The 17,844-nt window shown below is 44.8% G+C and overlaps 1 protein-coding gene across 5 annotated transcripts in view; it reads right to left on the reverse strand.

Moving 5' to 3' along the window:
* scube1 (signal peptide, CUB domain, EGF-like 1) overlaps window positions 1-17,844 on the reverse strand; it is a 132,931-nt gene that overhangs the window by 32,596 nt on the left and 82,491 nt on the right. For 3 of the 5 annotated variants that reach the window (XM_035995950.1, XM_031288196.2, XM_031288198.2), the window contains 2 exons: window positions 16,282-16,371; window positions 8,712-8,828 (listed from right to left, as the gene is read on the reverse strand). In XM_035995950.1, the coding sequence (XP_035851843.1) occupies window positions 8,712-8,828; window positions 16,282-16,371 (207 nt within the window). The remainder of the gene's footprint in view (window positions 1-8,711; window positions 8,829-16,281; window positions 16,372-17,844) is intronic. The other 2 variants (XM_035995951.1, XM_031288197.2) reach the window with 1 other exon arrangement.

Here is a 17,844-nt window from a genome sequence, read left to right on the forward strand (position 1 = left end):
TTCAAATGTAATTTGTAACATATTCCGTTACGTTACTCAATCTGAGTAACGTATCCTGAATACTTGGATTACTTCCACATTGAATTCCATTTTATAAGTGTAGGAATGTGGCCATCACATACAGCTTACTAAACAGTCCTATTCTGGTGTGTTCTTCTGTTCCAACTGGCTGAATGTGTACCTGAACAAGCAGATAGATTGTTGTATTTGTAGTCCCGAACTGCATACTATAAAAATCTAACCGCATTCTAAGCTACCACAAGCTAATTTTAGCTAATGTTAGCTAGCATGTCAAACAGGGCTAGTCAGTCTTTCAACAGCTCTGGGGATAGTAAATCAGCACATAGGAGAATGTAAAGTCGCACGTCAACTGTAAAATAGCAAGGTGACCAGTAAAACTACAGCAGATGACTACCCTTAGCTAATTAAAAAAACAAACTTACTTTAAGATGCTTCTTCAGGTTGGAGGTGGAGTAATTTGGACGCTGAAAGGAGGTTGGTTGTTGGCAAGCAGAGGTTGCACTGCACAGTTATATTTCGTTCTCCCTGTTTTTTCTTTAATGTGAAGTGCTGTTTGAATTTCCAAGATAGAAACACATTCCTGCCCTGGCTCCTTTGTGCCGGTTCCGACTCCATTGTGACTGATCACACAAATAGCTAATTTTTTCGTTTTCATATTGGGGCTTCTGGGAAATGCATGGAGTTGCCTTAATTTATTCAGAGAGTGAATAAACTCGTGAAACAGAGAAGTATCGTCATGTAATCCATTGATTTCAACAATGTAATTGTATTCTAAATACCAACTATTTAAATTGTAACTGTAACGGAATACAGTTACTCATAATTTGTATTCTGAATACATAACGCCGGTACATGTATTCCGTTACTCCCCAACACTGGATTCGGACTTGTCTCGGACTCGGCCATTGAGACTCGGCAAATAGTGTAGTTGGTCTCGACCGAGTCCAGCACTATATGCTTTTTTTCTAAAGTTTTTTTTTTTTTTGGTGTCTCGGCCATGACTGTCTCTCATTTGGACTCGGTCTTGACTTGGACTCAAACCTCTTTGGACTCGGTCTTGACTCGGTCTCGAGTAGTCCTACTCTTGGACTCGACAAAGCTGAACTTGACTACAGCCCTGCCCACTATCTTCTACCTGACCTCATCGGGGAGAAAAGGATCTTACCCGGGTGGTTTGGATCTTTAAGGATTCTCCGGGCCTTTTTCTTGCAGCGCCCGATGTAAATATTCTTTAGGCAGGGTATAGGGCACCGCTTATTGTGTGTTCAGCCGAACAAAGCACCCTCTGGCAGGGCCTTGTGGTCCTGTTCGGTGCTGTTTCTGGTACCAGGCAGTGATGTTCCCGGTCAGGACACATTGATGCAGGAGTAAAAATTCCTCAGTATTTGAGGGAATACTCTGAATTTTCTCAGGCATCTGAGATGAAACGGTCTCTGCATATTTCCATCATGTTTTATAATTTTTAAGATTTCTTTTTTTGTTCCAACATTTTATTGAAAAAATTGGACAGTATGATGTGCATACACAAACAGGTAAAGCAGAAGGCATTTTTGTGTGTTTGTGATTTTGACTGGTGCTCTTTTCATTACGTCATCTCGTTGTGACCTCTTCTTCTGCAGTGGTTTAATGGCACCCAAGTGGAGAATTTACTTTTTGGAGATTTTCCAGGAAATCGATTATTAAAACTAAAAAAGCTTAATTTGAATGGTGAATGGTGAATTGTAAATGGTTATGATGTTTCTTTGTTAGAAAGCTAATAGCTTCCTGGTAAAAATGGATGTAATCATGTCCCTGTCTTAGTTTGATCTGATTGTGTGTTTGTGTGCTTTCAGGTCTTTTCAGGTAGAGGAGGAATGCAGGCCAGTGGGGACGTGTCTCAGGTGCCAATACACACTGTGTACTGCACAGCAGCAAAGTACACCGACCACACGCTATCCACAGAAACACACACACACTCCAACGAGCATGTGTACTGTATGTGCACAAAATACAGGCTAACATGCAACCTACATGTGTGCTAATTAACCTACAGAAACTGACTCCCACATGGATGGACAACACACACACACACACACACACACACACACACACACACACACACACACACACACACACACACACACACACACACACACACACACACACACACACACACACACACACACACTAACTCATCCTTCCTCCAGTGTGCACCTTCTAATCAAGCATCTGGAAAGTGTTAGGAAAAACTTCTGCCTCTCTCTCTCGTTCTCTCTCTCTCCCTCACCCAGCTGTCGGCACGAGAGCCCTGTGATGAAACGCCTCCTCGAGTTGGCGTGTCTGTCATCGTGAGAGGCTGAACCGACTCGTCTGTCAGCGCAGATGAAAGGGCGTTTATCGGACTGGTGGGTTTTTAAACATGCCCTACATAGTTTATATTGAAATGATTATGATAGACAGGCACGACAGGGCACATCCCCTTGGCTTTAAAGCAAGGTAGGCGCAGACAGGGAGAGAGAGAGGGAGAGGGAGAGAGAGAGAGAGAGAGAGAGAGAGAGAGAGAGAGAGAGAGAGAGAGAGAGAGAGCGCTGTCTGTCTCTATCAAGCAATTTGGTGGCACATTAGATGGACCACCTCACAGCGTGGCACTTATCTTGCCTCTAACTACTATGTTCAGTAAGCTACCAAATGCCAGCAATTATACTCCAGTCTTAGCACTACAATAGACTGCTAACACGACTGTGATTATGTGTGCCACCGGACACACACACACACACACACACACACACACACACACACACACACACACACACACACACACACACACACACACACACACACACACACACACACACACACACACGCTTCAGCACGACATATTGATTAGCTAACTCTCAGACAGCCACCACAACCTTTGTGTGCTGTTGCCAAGGTTACAGGAAGCCCATGTCACACAGGACAGCACACAGGAAAAAAAAAAAGCACATTCACCTTACAGGTTTTTTTTAGTAAAAAATAGTTTAACAAGAAAAACTGTGCCTAGTAGATTTCCCAGAGTAATGGGGACACTGGTTGTGGAAAGACAACCATTGCAAAACATAATTCCATTCACCTCCATATCTCCGTAGTTCGGATAGATACCGTTAGAGGCAGGGAAGAAAATGGTGAAGATGGTCAATTGGGTGAACTGACCCCTTTAAAGTGAATGGGAGACACTTCCTGACAAGTCTTTCTGCCTTGAAGTTGATGTGGTTGCCACTTGTTCACCAGCTCCACCGAGGAGCCAACAGATCTGGATGTTTGAGTACCGGTACACTTTAGTAATCTTCAGTTTAGTAAACCCACATTCTGATTTTAAAAGCTCTCCAGGGGGATGTCACACTACGGCCACGTTTTTCTACAGTCTATAAGTCCTGCACATTGTGGTCTAGGTCTAGCTGAGCTACAAACAGCAGCAGTAATGTTGCAGGGTGTCTGACATCAAGCACACTCAATGTGTGTGCATCCAGAAGTGTTGTGTGTGCGTCAGTGTGAGTGTGTGCCCGGCTGATAGATACTGATCGATGTGCGCTGCCTGCTCTGTGTCTCTCAGCTCCCCTCAGCACTGATCCCCACCCGGGGATTTATAAAGCCCGGGGGGCTGATGCACAGCCAAATTATGTGGGCGGGGCACAGCTGGACTGCTCTCCTATCCATCTTCCCCACTCAACTCACGCCCGAACAAAAGACTGGAAACTTTTCATTTTTCTGTCAGGAACACAAATCACCTGGGGAGACAGAGTGGAAGTGTTCGCACAAGCCGCTGGGCTTGAACTTGAGCGGTGGTCGAGATGTTCTCCCAGGATGCAACTGCATTGTTAGATGGCTGTCGGCAGACGATGCTGCAAGAAGGGTTGCTAGAGCCAAATAGTTGGCCTCATGAACATGGCTTTATATTTTCAAAATGCACGGTCCTCCCATGAAAACATCAGCATCAACAGTTTCAGCAAGTGCCCTGAAACAACATGGTAAATGGTCTGCACTTATATAGCGCCTTTCTACCTTATCGGACAAAGTGCTTTACAATTGGCCTTTCTCCCATCTATTCTATTCACCCATTCTCACACACATTCATACACCGATAGTGGCGGGAGCAACTTGGGGTTCAGGACACTGAAATGTGGATAGGAGGAGCTGGGGATCGAAACGTCAACCTTGTGGTTAAAGGATGACCGCAGGGCTGCAGCGAAACAAGCTACAATGTAAGTTAATAGGGCAATTGTGCAGCTTGTATTTACCTTCACAAAAGGGCTTGTTTTGTTGCTGACAGATTCAGAATATTATTTTAAGTGTCTGACAACATTATGGAAAGGATTTCTAAGGAGGTCGACCTTTCTGTTAAAGAGTAAGATTCGTTTTTTAAACATAAAAACATCCGCGTTCACTAAAGCCACCAAACTCCATGTAAATAAACAGTAATTTTAGCAACGTAAAATACACTTCATTCAAAGTCGACAGAAAGAAAATAAAACTATGAAAAGTTGTTTTGGGTCGTCTTTCCACTTTTCCAACCATCACAACTCTAGTTTTGGTTGAAATAAACACATAGTTTACCGATTTACATGTGAAAATATGTTGGCTCTATACACGCTAAAAGTATTGTTTTTTTAAATGGAGTTTGGTGGGTTTAGCGCTAGTGACTTCAGAGCTGTTTCTGGTTAAACACAAAGGTTTTAAAGAGGTTTTAAAGGTCTATCTCTGCAGGGATCCGTTCCATAATGTTGTTAGATACTTAGAATATTAATCTGCGCCTTTTAGCGGCAAAATCAGCACTTTCAGTGGACCAACTTGACAATGCACATTTGCCCCATAGGGTTACATTGCAGCCCAGTCTGTGGCTGCCGGTTACAGCGTTCACTGGACCAATTTCAAAGATTGTTGTTCCTATCAGTCACTTAGTCTATGGTACAAACGTTAATGAATGTTAATCTAAAGCAAACATGCAGCCAGCCAGAGCTCTCTAACACAGTAATTATTATCTTGCAATTCTTGCGTTAAGTGCTTCAAATTAGGAACGGCCTGATTTGTCCTGTCCTCTATTCGAGTACATTTGGCGGTCTGTAGCTGGATGGTGCTCTCTGTGTGAGTGTGTCATTGGTGGAAAAAAGAGAGAGAGAGAGAGAGAGAGAGAGAGAGAGAGAGAGAGAGAGAGAGAGAGAGAGAGAGAGAGCGAGAGACAGTGGCCAGTGTGGGCCTCACTGTTCAAACATCTCAAAGTTTGCCGACGCGTCGTCTGCCTGCCAGCCCAGAGACAGCTCTGGCTCCAGGATTTCACACACCTACATGCCACATTCTCAAACTGCCTGACACTCAAACACACACACTCCAGAACACACACGCATACTGTATTATACAATTTAAAAGAGCACGCTCACATCACGCGCTGAATCTGACATGCACAAAGTTGTGCTGCTGTAACTATCTCCTTAGTCTTGCTTTGCCAGACCTTCCTCCACAGCACTGCGGAGGAGGGTCTGGCTAGTCCACACAGCATTCTGGGATGGGAGAAAAACGTGCTCTGGTTTATTGGCATTTCTTTAAACCAATCACAATCATCTTGGGTGGTGCTAAGCAGACGGAGCAACGGTGCCTCTGCAAAACATCCTCAAGAAGGGACTTGTTTTGGTGGAACGTGTACGTTCAAAAGTAGTTTTAGTCGTGCAACAGAAAACTCAGATTGGACAGATAGTCTAGCTAGCTGTCTGGATTTACCCTGCAGAGATCTGAGGAGCAGTTAACCATATAGACGGGTGTCTAGGTGCTCGGCAAGTTTGAGTTATCAACCGATCCCAGAAGCCTTTATTTCTTGTGCATCTTAGATTATTGTGTACATACAAATTCATAGACTACATTATCGATGGATATCACATACAAATGCACGTCATGTTATCTTAGTAGTTATGTTAAGTTAAATGTTTGTTACATGGTAGGTAGGCTGTCACCAGGAGACCGCGCACCAGGCTACTGAACGAGACCGTAACCGTGCCTAATGCATGAGTCTATGTAATCAAACAGGTGTCTAGGTTCTCGGCAAGTTTGAGTTATCAACAGCTCCCAGATCCCAGAAGCCTTTATGTCTCGTGCATTTTAGAATTGTGTTCATGGAAATTCATAGCCTACATTACCAAGGGAAAGTATTATATCACCTACAAATACACGTAATGTTATCTTGGTAGTTCTGTTAAGTTAAATGTTAGAAGTGAATGTTGCTACATGGTAGTAGACTGTCACGAGGAGACCGCCCACCAGGCTACCGAATGTAACCGTGGCCAGTGCGTGAGTCTAGTGTCGGTCAGTAGGAGTGTGTAAATAGTATGTCGAGACCGAATGTAACCGCAACCGCTCGAGTCTTCTGCGGTGTCTTGGTTCCTGGCGGGGGAACGCAATCAAGTGGGTATCACCCTGCCGTTTTAATATAAAATTGCCTCTTGAACACCCGAACAGTGTTTCCTTGCTAAGGAAATAAGAGCAAATATTGTACTAACATTGTTCAATTCAGACTATTACGTATTAGCTTGCATGTCTGCAGGGAACAAGGATTGTTGACTTTGTCCTCCGTTTCTCACAGTGGAATCATGTCCAATAGAGATCTTTTCATGTACAGTGGAACAATAACAGCAACCATCGACTCTTTTGTTGTACGTATGGGCATGTCAGTATAATTTTAGAACAAACTTGAAAAATGTGAGCGTATGTACCACGTATCTTTAAACATGTGACCAAACTCTACCCATAACCCTCTCACTGCTGCTTTGTCCAGCCCCCTGAGGAGAAGACCAGTGTTTGAACCCACAGGTCAGCCTCGTTCATCCAGACTGTTTGTTTAGAGGAAAGCCAAAGCGCTACAATAATATGTTTGGGATGTTTAGGCCCACGCTGCGGCAGCCTTCTCCTCGGACCACTGTCATTGACGTCACCAGCCGGCTGGCGGAAGTGGCTCCGAGGCTTAATCAACAACAAGCGGTGGCAATGACCGCGACCAGAGCTCCGTGCAGTTGGAAGTGAAGCGGATGGCGGGGGTCGTGTTTTGGCTCTGGATCACTCAGATACCAGTCATAGCAGGCTCAGGTGGACCTGCATACACAGAGGGCTCAGTGACCGGCAGCTGTGCACCATCGCCCACACACAGCAGGCTTGCAGGCCTCACACACGTGTAATGTCCCCACACTTTCACGTATGTACTAGACTCGCATTGCCAGACCTTCCTCCACAGCGCTGCGGAGGAGGGTCTGGCTAGTCCACACAGCATTCCGGGATGGGAGAAAAACATGTTCTGGTTTATTGGCATTTTTTTTAAACCAATTACAATTGTCTTGGGCGGCACTAAGCGCTTGACGGAACAATGGTGCCTCTTCAAAATAGCCTCGGCAAGGAACTTGTTTGGTGGAACATGTGTACGTTCAAAAGCTGTTTTAGTCGTTCAACAGAAAACTCAGATTGGACAGATAGTCTAGCTAGCTGTCTGGATTTACCCTGCAGAGATCTGAGGAGCAGTTAACCATAGTCCTCAGAAATCCACCAGAGGTTAGAACGCCAACACAAAGAAAGGGGAAGGGGACTGATATCTGGCCAAAATGAGGAACATCCAGTCCGGCGGCATTTGAACAATAATGTAAATGAAATGTCGTCGATTTAGGGCCCAAAGTGTCTTTGCTAGTTTAAGACCGATGCAGTTGTCAATGTCAATGTCCCGTCCAGCGCCCACGTCGTTTAAATAGCAAATGCACCTGCGGGAGGTGTGTTCAGGTGCATTCTTGGCGTATTGCTATCTTGAGGCAGTGGAAAGTGATCGCACCATTGACCAACAAAAACCTGGTCTAAAGTCAATAATGCAGTATTTCATTGTTATTTTAATTTTTAACAAATTAGTAACATGCGCCTAGGCTCGTGCACAGAGCGCGCACACTATGCTTGTTACACACACAGGGCAGGCAGCAGCACACAGACATGCAGAAGATTAAAAATATTACAATGTGAAATAGTATTATGATATGATCTGCTTGCACGCTTTCACTTCATGCACAAGCAGATCAGTTTCTTGTCCTCTTCTTCCTCTCCTCTTCTCCTTCCTGCTCAGCAAAAAAGTGCCTCGGAACACACCAAAGCGACGAGACGTAATGCATCTCCATAACAGCAGGCGGCGCTAATCTGTATTGTCGCCCAAAAATGAAAACCGGCAGCTGATTGGACGAACGCGTCATGTGGGTCTTGTTTCTCTGGAAATTCAAAGCCAGACTGTCATGGCGGCTTGTTCAGAATACGATCTCATATTGTACTAAAATAGTTCACCGAAACGTGTTTCTGAAAACATTTTAAGAGAGAAATAGGCCGTGCAGTTGCTGAATCTGTCTTCATTTCAGATCAACAAAGGTCAGTTTAAAAGATTTTCGTCAGATTTTGAGAGACTCTAGTCACACTCATTCCGCTCCCCGTTTCCGGGTTAGCTCTCCACCAATCAGATGGGTCATTTGAGTCCGACTGCCGGCAGTGCCCGCCCCGCCGATTACACGTCAAATCGGCCAAAATGAAGGACGACGGCCTCTCGGACGGACGACGGCACGGAACACACCAAACAGACTTGAGTCGCTGACCTCGCCAGACTGGCCAACGGACGATTATCGGCTCTGTGTGTCCGGGCCTTTATATCGTTAAAGTAGTAGTAGTACACTGACCTTTGCAGGTTTTGCCATCAGGCTGCAGAGTGAATCCCACGGGGCAGCTGCAGCGCACCCCTGTGGCCGTGTCTTTACATGTCCTGTCGCAGCCGCCGTTGTTGACGGCACAGGTCTCTGCGGATGGCGGGACAGAGATGGAGAAAGAGAAGAAGGGGGTGTTAACGTGTGTCCCCTGCTTCTGAAACAACATGAAAAAAGAAACCAGAGACACTGACGGTGATGTGGGTTGAGACAAAGCTTCATGCAGTTTTACAAATACACAAACAGCAGCATATTAGGATATCATGTATTCTGGCGTTTTCTCATGTAGCTTTGTCAACACACAATAGATGAAGAAATTACGCAATTTCAATCAAAACACTCCAGTTTTTATGAGAGACATCTTTATACAGAGACAAGTACAGTGTTCACACACACAGAAAGCCACAATCATCTGTGTATCATTACAACAAGACAAAAACACATGTTCTGATAAAGGAGGTTGAAGAAGTCTTTGGCCCAAAGGTTGGTCCTGTTTTCAACAGGACAAGAAATCGGTTAACACAAATAAAAAAAAAAGGTAGGGTTAATGTAGGTAGACAGCAAAATAAAGTTAGTGCCGTAAGTCTAGAACGCACGCGGCAGAACTGGCTTATATATATCTGACAAATGAAAAATGTTCGTGTACGTGGCGCAGATAAAGAAAGGTTTGCTGGGACTTGTGAATATTGCCTGAGCTGATCCCAAAACAAACACGAGCTCATGGTAACTCTAGCTCACCTGCCCAGCCACTGTTGCTTTAGCTAAGCTCAGCACACACTTTCCCAATGGGCCTCGAGAAGTGCTGAGGAGGCTGAAATTTGACGTTGACTGATGTTTGTTGAAAGGGATTTAATAAAACTACACCTAATAAGGCAGTTTCAGTTAGTAACTGTTGGGCTTTTGGTGGGTATGACTTCAGTAACTCGGAGAAAGTCCTACATATTGCTGCTGTGCGAAGAGTTCATGAGCTGGGAATTTAGACATAGTTCTTGGGAGTATAACCCCCCACTTTGAAACCCAAATGGTTAAATGTAAAAACTAGCATCATCACATCAATGTTCCTTAGTTCCTTCAAAAGTTGACATTTGGAATTCAAAGGCTTTTCCTGGACAACAGCAACATGTAAATCGAGGATGTTCCCTCCATTTTGGCAGCTCTTCCCCATTTAATTAAAATGCCAGGAGATTGTGTGCCTGAGAAGTAAAGAGGGAAATAGGAAAAGCCTTTTCAGGCTGGCAAACACATCCACGTCTAGAGGTCAGTGCATTAGCATAATGGCCTTTCAGAATGCAGAGTCACAAACACATCTGAGCCAAGATGGCCGATGCTTTCTATCAAGACACAGGGAGGTATTTGTAGATTTGTTTGTGTTTCTTCATGCAGCTCCAAACAACATCAATCTCACGGCTTCTTTTAATCTCTGCTTCCTAGCCGGCATTTGTTCCTCGCTGTGTTTATCCAAAGCTCTGTGTTCATCATTTGCAATCCTTTTCAAATCTACTTCTCTCTGGACAAGTGCTGATGCCAGATATCAAACTATTTCAAACTATTTCAAACTCGGTCTTAAATGGAGACTTTTTTTAATAATGAGGCAGGTGGTTTCATAGATGTTGCGTTGTAGAAAAACAGCAATGAGGAGGGAAAGGCTGGGAGGAGAGACACTTCATCATCCAGGCAGCCTGTCAGATGGGCCCTGTAGGTTACGACAACAGACCCTGTCCCCTCTCCCCTCCCCAGCTCGGGACTCTGTCAAGTGTGTGTGAGAATGTGTATTGTTAAGTTAACTAATAACTTAAGGGGTAGGTATACATGACTGCACAGGTGTACACAGTCAGTAAGACTTTTTGTGTGAGAATAAATGTGCATGTGAGTAGACTTGATGTGTGTGGAAGTGGTGTTTATGGGTCAGAGTGATTTATACAGAGTACAGTTGGCCCTATCATTAGGTGAGGGTGAGCAGTCCTGCTCAGAGCCCCTCGCTCTCCAGGCCACGCCCAGCCCAGCCCCAGGGCCAGACTGAGCACGGGAACACAGACGCTCCGCCGGGCCTGATTGATGTGTCGGACAAGCCCCTCATAACCCCCCTCAGCCCCCTCTCCAAGTCTCAACACCCTCCATCTAACCCTGCATATTTCTATCCTATCCTGGTGTGTGTGTGTGTGTGTGTGTGTGTGTGTGTGTGTGTGTGTGTGTGTGTGTGTGTGTGTGTGTGTGTGTGTGCATATTTCTGCATGTAACTTCTCTCTCATGAGGACTGGAATCACCAATGATGGATTCTGATCACATAGTTTTGCCCTGTTTGTTTAATGTTTAATCATTCTTTTTCCTGACCTATTTTTTACCTAAAATTACATTTTTCTTTAAGGACGGAATCAAATCCAAATTTCTCCCAAATTTGATGTCACCACATTTGCAAAAGTTGGTGGATTTCCAGCCGAGATTGTTCACTATGTGATAAAGCTGATTATGTGCCAGTAAACAGCAATAAAACGTACCGAGTGGTCTCGTGGTTTTTAGGTCCCCTTTTATTCAACATAAACATTGACATATTATTGGATTTTTGCTACAGAAGAGATGTCTAGAATCAATTTCGGCAAAGATTAAAGGAATTGTTCAACATTTTTGCAAAATACCAGCATCTCTCTTCACAAAATTAACATAATTTTTTGATCTGCGTTGGTTGACCAGCAACCTCATTAAATACTAACACTCCATGAAGTCACTGTACCCGGCCACGAAATCTTCTGTAAAGCTACAACCTGTCATTTTTACACTTCGTTTTTTGTGCGGTAGGCTGATTTCGCTACCTTCGGACATAACCAGGCTAGCTGTTTCCAGTCTTGATGCTAAGCCAAGCTAGGTGCCTCCTGGCTGTAGCTTCATATTTACAGTACAGACATGTGAGAGGTATCGACATTCTCAGCAAGAAAGCAAAGTGTATTTTCAAAAAAAGGTTGAGCTATTTCGTTAAGTATTTATTTAAAAATGCCCACTGTCCATTGTGGGCAATTGACTTTTGAGTCAACTAACTTTATTCACTTTCACTTATTTTTTCTTGAACATATGACTATGAAAGAGGTCATAAGTAAACTGTTATCACCTGGATTACACAGGTTGGTTAGCAACTTTGTTGCTCATTTATGTATTCAGATCAGTGAGGAATCTGAACATCACGCACATTTATAATTTCTTGAATGATTCTTTTTCATTGTATTTAGGCCTACTTAGACAATAAAAGGCCATTCATTGGGCCTTGGACTATACTGTAGATGAAATCAATAAGAAAGGACGTAATTGGCAACATTTAAGGTGAGGGGAGGCTGGCAAAATGAAAGCAACTGAACACAAATCTCCTCTTGCAGACTGAACAAGGGCGGCAACTTCATCTGTGGGGATTACAATATGTCAGCGAGGGGCAGAGGAATGAGAGGGAAGACAGTTAGTATACACATGCCCGTCACACTCCTCGCATGGAAACGCTGACCGCTCTTTCCGTGGGAGGACACATGTTCTATTGATTAAAGCTGGAGAGCACGAGAGAGAAAACCATGTGCACTGTGTATACTACAGCATCATGCCAAGTAACAGCAACTGCTGCACTGTTGGAAAGAGGTGAGAGGGGCACGATCACCTGTCAGCGCTCAACAAGATCCCCTTTTGCCCCGTGATGGGCACCTAAATCCGCCGTCAGTCAGCACAGCTCTGGCCTGTAATCACGCTATGTGGATACACCTACCGTGCACACACATACACACACCTCAGCTGAGCTCCGTCTGTCCTGAGGTGATGGTTTATTTGGAGTCTCTCTTTTGACACTTTGCTCACATGTGTCCAGCACCTGGCTCCTGATTTTCCTTCAATATCAACATCCCGAAATGTTTTGAAATTACTTTTCATCGAGTCGCCCACGCTCCCTCCTCTCCTCTGCCCTCTTTTTCCCTTCCGTCTGGCTCCCTCGCTTTCTCCAGCCAGTCCTCGCCTCAGCAGTGCCTTTTCATCAGCGCCTCATCTGCTGCACGTCCATTTGTCTTGGTCTGCGCCGTGTGAGGGCGGCGGGGGCAGAGGCAGGAGCGTCGCGTGTCAGAGGAAGCAGACAAACTGATTGCGGTGTCAAATCTAACATGCTGGTGCTCAGGCCGTGCCAGTGCAGCACCGGGATGGCCTCTTTGTGCTCTCAGTGTGTTGGTTCACGCACATTGGAATGATGGAGGCATGTCCGGACTCATACACTGAACGTTTCAGGTGTCTTTGGTGTTTGTTATTGACGCAAAAAGTCTCCTTTAGCGGCATATTTAGACGCGCACGTTTAAATGCCAATACGGCAAAAGAACAGTTAGGTTTAGGAAAAGATGGTGGGTGGGGTTTACGAAATGTATGTTTCAGTGACACGCGGGACAAGAATGGGACATGAACCCCCATTCTCCTGGGTGAAAGTCCTGTGTTGTTTGATCCGTCCACCACCCCAACCAACTTCCTTTCGCGGATTTTTGGTCTTTCATGCTACTCGCTACCGTTGCCGCTCTTAATACCATGTCATCCTACAGCGCCGCTGCCGCGCTGCTGCTATGCGTTCCATACATAAAGGGTGATTTTTGCATCGGTATCAGACGCTGAGAGCCACTGACCAAGCGTACAGAGTATTTTACGGGTTGGGAGTGAGAACGGGTCGCAATGGCAGCAGGCGACCACGCAAGCAATTTAGGGTTCAGTGTCTTGCCCGAGGACACTGCGATGGAGCCGGGGATCAAACCAGCGATGGGTAGTGCAGCTCTCATGAAATTCTGTTGGATGTACTCAAGCTGCATATACGTTTCACATTTATCACCAGGCCAACTTGCTGTATGTTGAGTGGTCAAGCCAACTTCAGCGGAGTTTTGGCTGACATGTGTGAATGAGTTTTTAATTTGATGCTGACTTCGTTCTGTTGTTTCTATCCGCGCACATTTCGGAGGTAAACTGAGTGAGCATGCAGCTGGACATGCTGTACTGTGGATGATGGGCTTCTGGATGACATGGCGTCCTCCAGTGTTTAAGTCTAGCATGGCTTAAACCCACTGCATCACTAGCCAGAGGTGCTGCTGTGACTGATCTTACTGTGGAGGGCTTGATTTGAAAGTGAGGCCTCGTTTGGAGGTATTTTCCATGTTATCCCAGTGAGGTGTTTAGTAGGGCAGCCCTGGAGCACTACAGGTTACAAATGGAGCGCCATCAGGACAGGCGACACGCTGCTCAGAAAGGAGGTGGAGCAGGCTTTAGTGAGGAGTGAGGAGAAATCAAATATTCAGTTAAAAGGTCATTGAGGGAGGAAAGAGAAGAACAGAGGACTGGAATAGGGACGAGGAAAATCAAATTCCCCACTCTTCCTCCAAGTCACTGTGTCCAGAACCTGCTGAAATGAAACGTTTATAGAACATGGTTTAAATAGACTACAGACTGTCCAGCACATTGGTTTGGAGCACCGGACACCGGGAGGGCTTTCCAATGTAACTCTGTGTTAGAAAATTTAAAGAAAAAAGAAGGTTAAAGACAAAACAGTAAAGGACGTAGTAGTGCTTGGGGGGAAAAAGCACAAGTCTAATTGAAATACCCATTTGATTTTGGGTAAGTCTGATTGATCAAATCATAGGAAAAAAACATTCATTCATTTATTGATTTGCAGGGTGCAATGTCTCAGAAACCTGCGATGGTACATTAGGGGCATTGTAGGTCAAAAATATAAATAATATGGAGTTGAGGGAGGGGGGGTAATATTCCAAGAAAAAGACTTTACAAATTAAAAATTAAAACTGAAAATTTATCAAAAGAAGTTGGATATTCTCTGAGATTAAAGTGGCAAATTCACGAGAAACAAAATCACAAATTTACGGGGAAAAAAACTTGAAGATTCTCTAAAATTGTAAAGTCATAAAGCATAAATTTGCAAAAAAAAAAAAAAAAAAATACGAAATTCTTTGAGATTAAAGTCACAGATTTACAGAAAAAAGAAACTCGGAATACAATTGTTTTTTTTTTTTTTGTCAAGGAACTACACATTACTTTGCAAAGTTGGATCAAGCTGATCACAACACAGATGCCGCTGCTTGCTGTGTGTCATGCCTGCAGTGGATGACCTCATCAAATTACATTTGGCCCTTTAGTGTTGTAGCTGCCAGCGACTGAGACTCCACACCTTGAGGATCAATTAAGTTGATGATCTGTATTGTGTCTGCTGTATCACAATCCCATTTGAATTGCCCCTAGATGTAACCAGCGATATCCGTGCATCTGCCCATTGCATTCTTCTGAATACGCAATGTCTCTTTAAAGTCCAGAAGCTTATTGATAACGTGGTTAAAAGGTAATTCCGGGCTAAAATCACGAGTATTTCCTTATTGCTAAATCCGATTGCAAAGTATAATTTGATCATCCAATGCAGGCATAAAACACGGCACGCAGTGGCATCTGTGTTGTGATGAGGTTGATCCAAACTTGCAAGGTAAAGCGATGTAGTTCCTTTTTAACCTCAGAGCATTTGCAAGTTTTTTTCTCGAAAATGTACGAATGTGTCTAATTTTTTCTTGGAAAATCACCCCTTTCCCGGGCTCCATAATTATTATTATTTAAATACAATGGCCCTAATACGCCTTCGTGGAAACCAAATCATGTCATCAAGTCTTTGATATCCTAATTTACATCAATAGCCATTACTTGGTATTTATAGCAGGAACTGAACACCCAAAGACCAATCTAAAAACAGATTGGATCATGTTTGACCAGTGCTTCTTAAAATGTGGTCCAAGGATGCCCAGGGCTTTTTTTAGAGCATTTCATGTGCCCACCAGAGAAAAAGCAATATTTGACTATTTTCGTCCCATGTTTTACTTGCAATCAAAACCTAAAGAACAGACTGATATGCCATTTTAAAAGACATATTTGATGATAAAAGTCTCATAGAATGAAAGTTTTGGGAGCAACAATCCATTTGGTCACAGGCTTGTCCAGTCTCCACACAAAGCCTAACAAATGATTCACTAAGTAGAAAGTACTTGGATGTCTAAGGATATCATGGGAGCTGGGTTTTTTTCTTGCCTTTACTGACCCTTCTGAGGATTGTGGTTTTTAGGTTTATTTTGCCAAGTACAGTGCAAAAATAGATCTGTGGGGCAAGTCTGGGCCACAATCTCTTTTGTTTGCAACATGGGTAATCAAACATGAGGGGGAATGGGACGCAAACCATTTGGAGTAAGGTGCAACTGGGAAAGTAAATGTTATTCACTGAGAAAACCTTGGAGCCATCCTGGGATTTGGTAGGTAGAGTTGGGGAGGACCGGTGTTAAGGGAAAACAGCCACCTCTTTCACTCCGTTTTCATCACGTTAGATACAGTTGCCACAAAACTGACTGTGGGAGACACAGTGGGCATCAAAGGTTTACAAAAAATAAAAATAAAAAAAGATAAACAAAGTAAAGACAGAGAGAGGAGGACGAGGAGGAACGGAGAAGAGTGGAGTCGGGGATACAAGCACAAGCGCCATGGCAACACATAGAAAGAGGAAGAAAAGAGTTACCCATAAGTAGCCGCCGTTTCACCCGCTTGTCCACATCAGCTACTGACGTGGCATTGAACTCAGAGCTCTCAATTGCAGCCTCATCTTTCTCTAAAACACAAGTGACAAGGGGACAAACAGTGAGCAGCAGGTTAATGAGAAGCCCAAATGACCAGACCTTCAGCCCCTCTTGGCGTTTGAGCAAAAAACCAAAGCCAAGAAGCAAGAAGCGATGAAGAAGCGCCAAAATCCCTGTTAGAGTGTTAATCCCCAAACAAATGATAAATCCCCCAGAGCAAACAAAACAAAATAAATGAAATGATCAGTATCGGTGTGTAGCTTACAAAATGAAGCGGTAGGAAGGTAGGTAGGTAAGTAGGTAGGTAGGTAGGTAGGTAGGGAGGGGAGGGAGGTTCAGGGCTTATATATGAAAAAAGCTGGTTAGAGGTGAGAGGTTTTGGGGATGGAATGGGGTTGGGGGGGAACGTTAAGAGGGATTTTAATTCTCGTGTTGACATTGCCGTTGTCGCCGATGGAGTTTCTGTCTTCCATATCAAACAGCCACACTTTGTCAGCAATGATTCCCTTGCGTTAGGATGGAGGAGGAAGACGAGAAAGAGAGGGAGGTGAGGACACATGTCCAACATTTCCAAGACAAGCTGCCTTAAACGTGGGCACAGAGACAGAAGCAAAGGAAAAGGGGGTGACGGTGACAACAGGAAAGAGGAGAAGGGCGGTGCAGGGGAGGAGGACGAGAGGTCAAACAGCAGAGGAGAGGTGTTCGAAGGACCGAGCAATGACGAGATGATGGAGAGGGAACGGTGGACAGAGTAGGGAAAGAGAGCAAGGGAGAGAAGGATGAGGACAGACAGAATCAGTTCCATCACGGCCCACGCTGCGAGCAGGGTATGAGGGAAAGAAGGGTGCACACGCTGAGAAATGGAGTTTGAAGGGGGAGTGTAGGGAAGGCATGCAGAGGAAAATAAAAAGCAGGAGGAGGTAGTCTGGGGGCAGCGCTGGTTGCCTGTTTGTCTATGGAACACATCACACCTGGCGTTAACAGTCAACGCTGGAAAAACCACATTCCCAAAGCTGGGTAGCAGAGCTGGGTGGGGGGGTGGAGGGTGAGGAGAGGGAGGAAGGTGGCCGCGGCGATACTTGAAGAAGTGGGTGCAATCGCTGTTAAGATGGCATGCATGTGTTGGGGAGGGAGGCGGCTTTTCATTGGGCCTGAGTCATCAGGGCCTGAATGAGCATCTCTCTGGGAATGGACGCCACTTGCCGCTATAGGGCTGGGCTTTGATGTATACACACAGTCCTGTGGGTGGTGGTGGGGGGGTTGGGGATGTGGATATGGGGGTAATTAATGTCCCTTCCATTCCCCGGCCCTGGCCCACTAGTGTTTTCTCTCTCTCCTCTCAGGCGCTTGATGGACAAAGTGGAGGACTCTCTGAAGTACACTCAGCGATGAATGGAGGCTTTCTGGTGCTCAGCTAACGGGTGAAATGTGGCTGTGTGAATGTATGTGTGTGCGATTGTTGAATCGAGAGCTTGTGCATACCAGTCTGCGTGCTTTTGAGTGTC

The sequence above is a fragment of the Sander lucioperca genome, chromosome 20, assembly GCF_008315115.2.
Source record: "Sander lucioperca isolate FBNREF2018 chromosome 20, SLUC_FBN_1.2, whole genome shotgun sequence".
In the NCBI taxonomy this organism is placed as follows: domain Eukaryota; kingdom Metazoa; phylum Chordata; class Actinopteri; order Perciformes; family Percidae; genus Sander; species Sander lucioperca.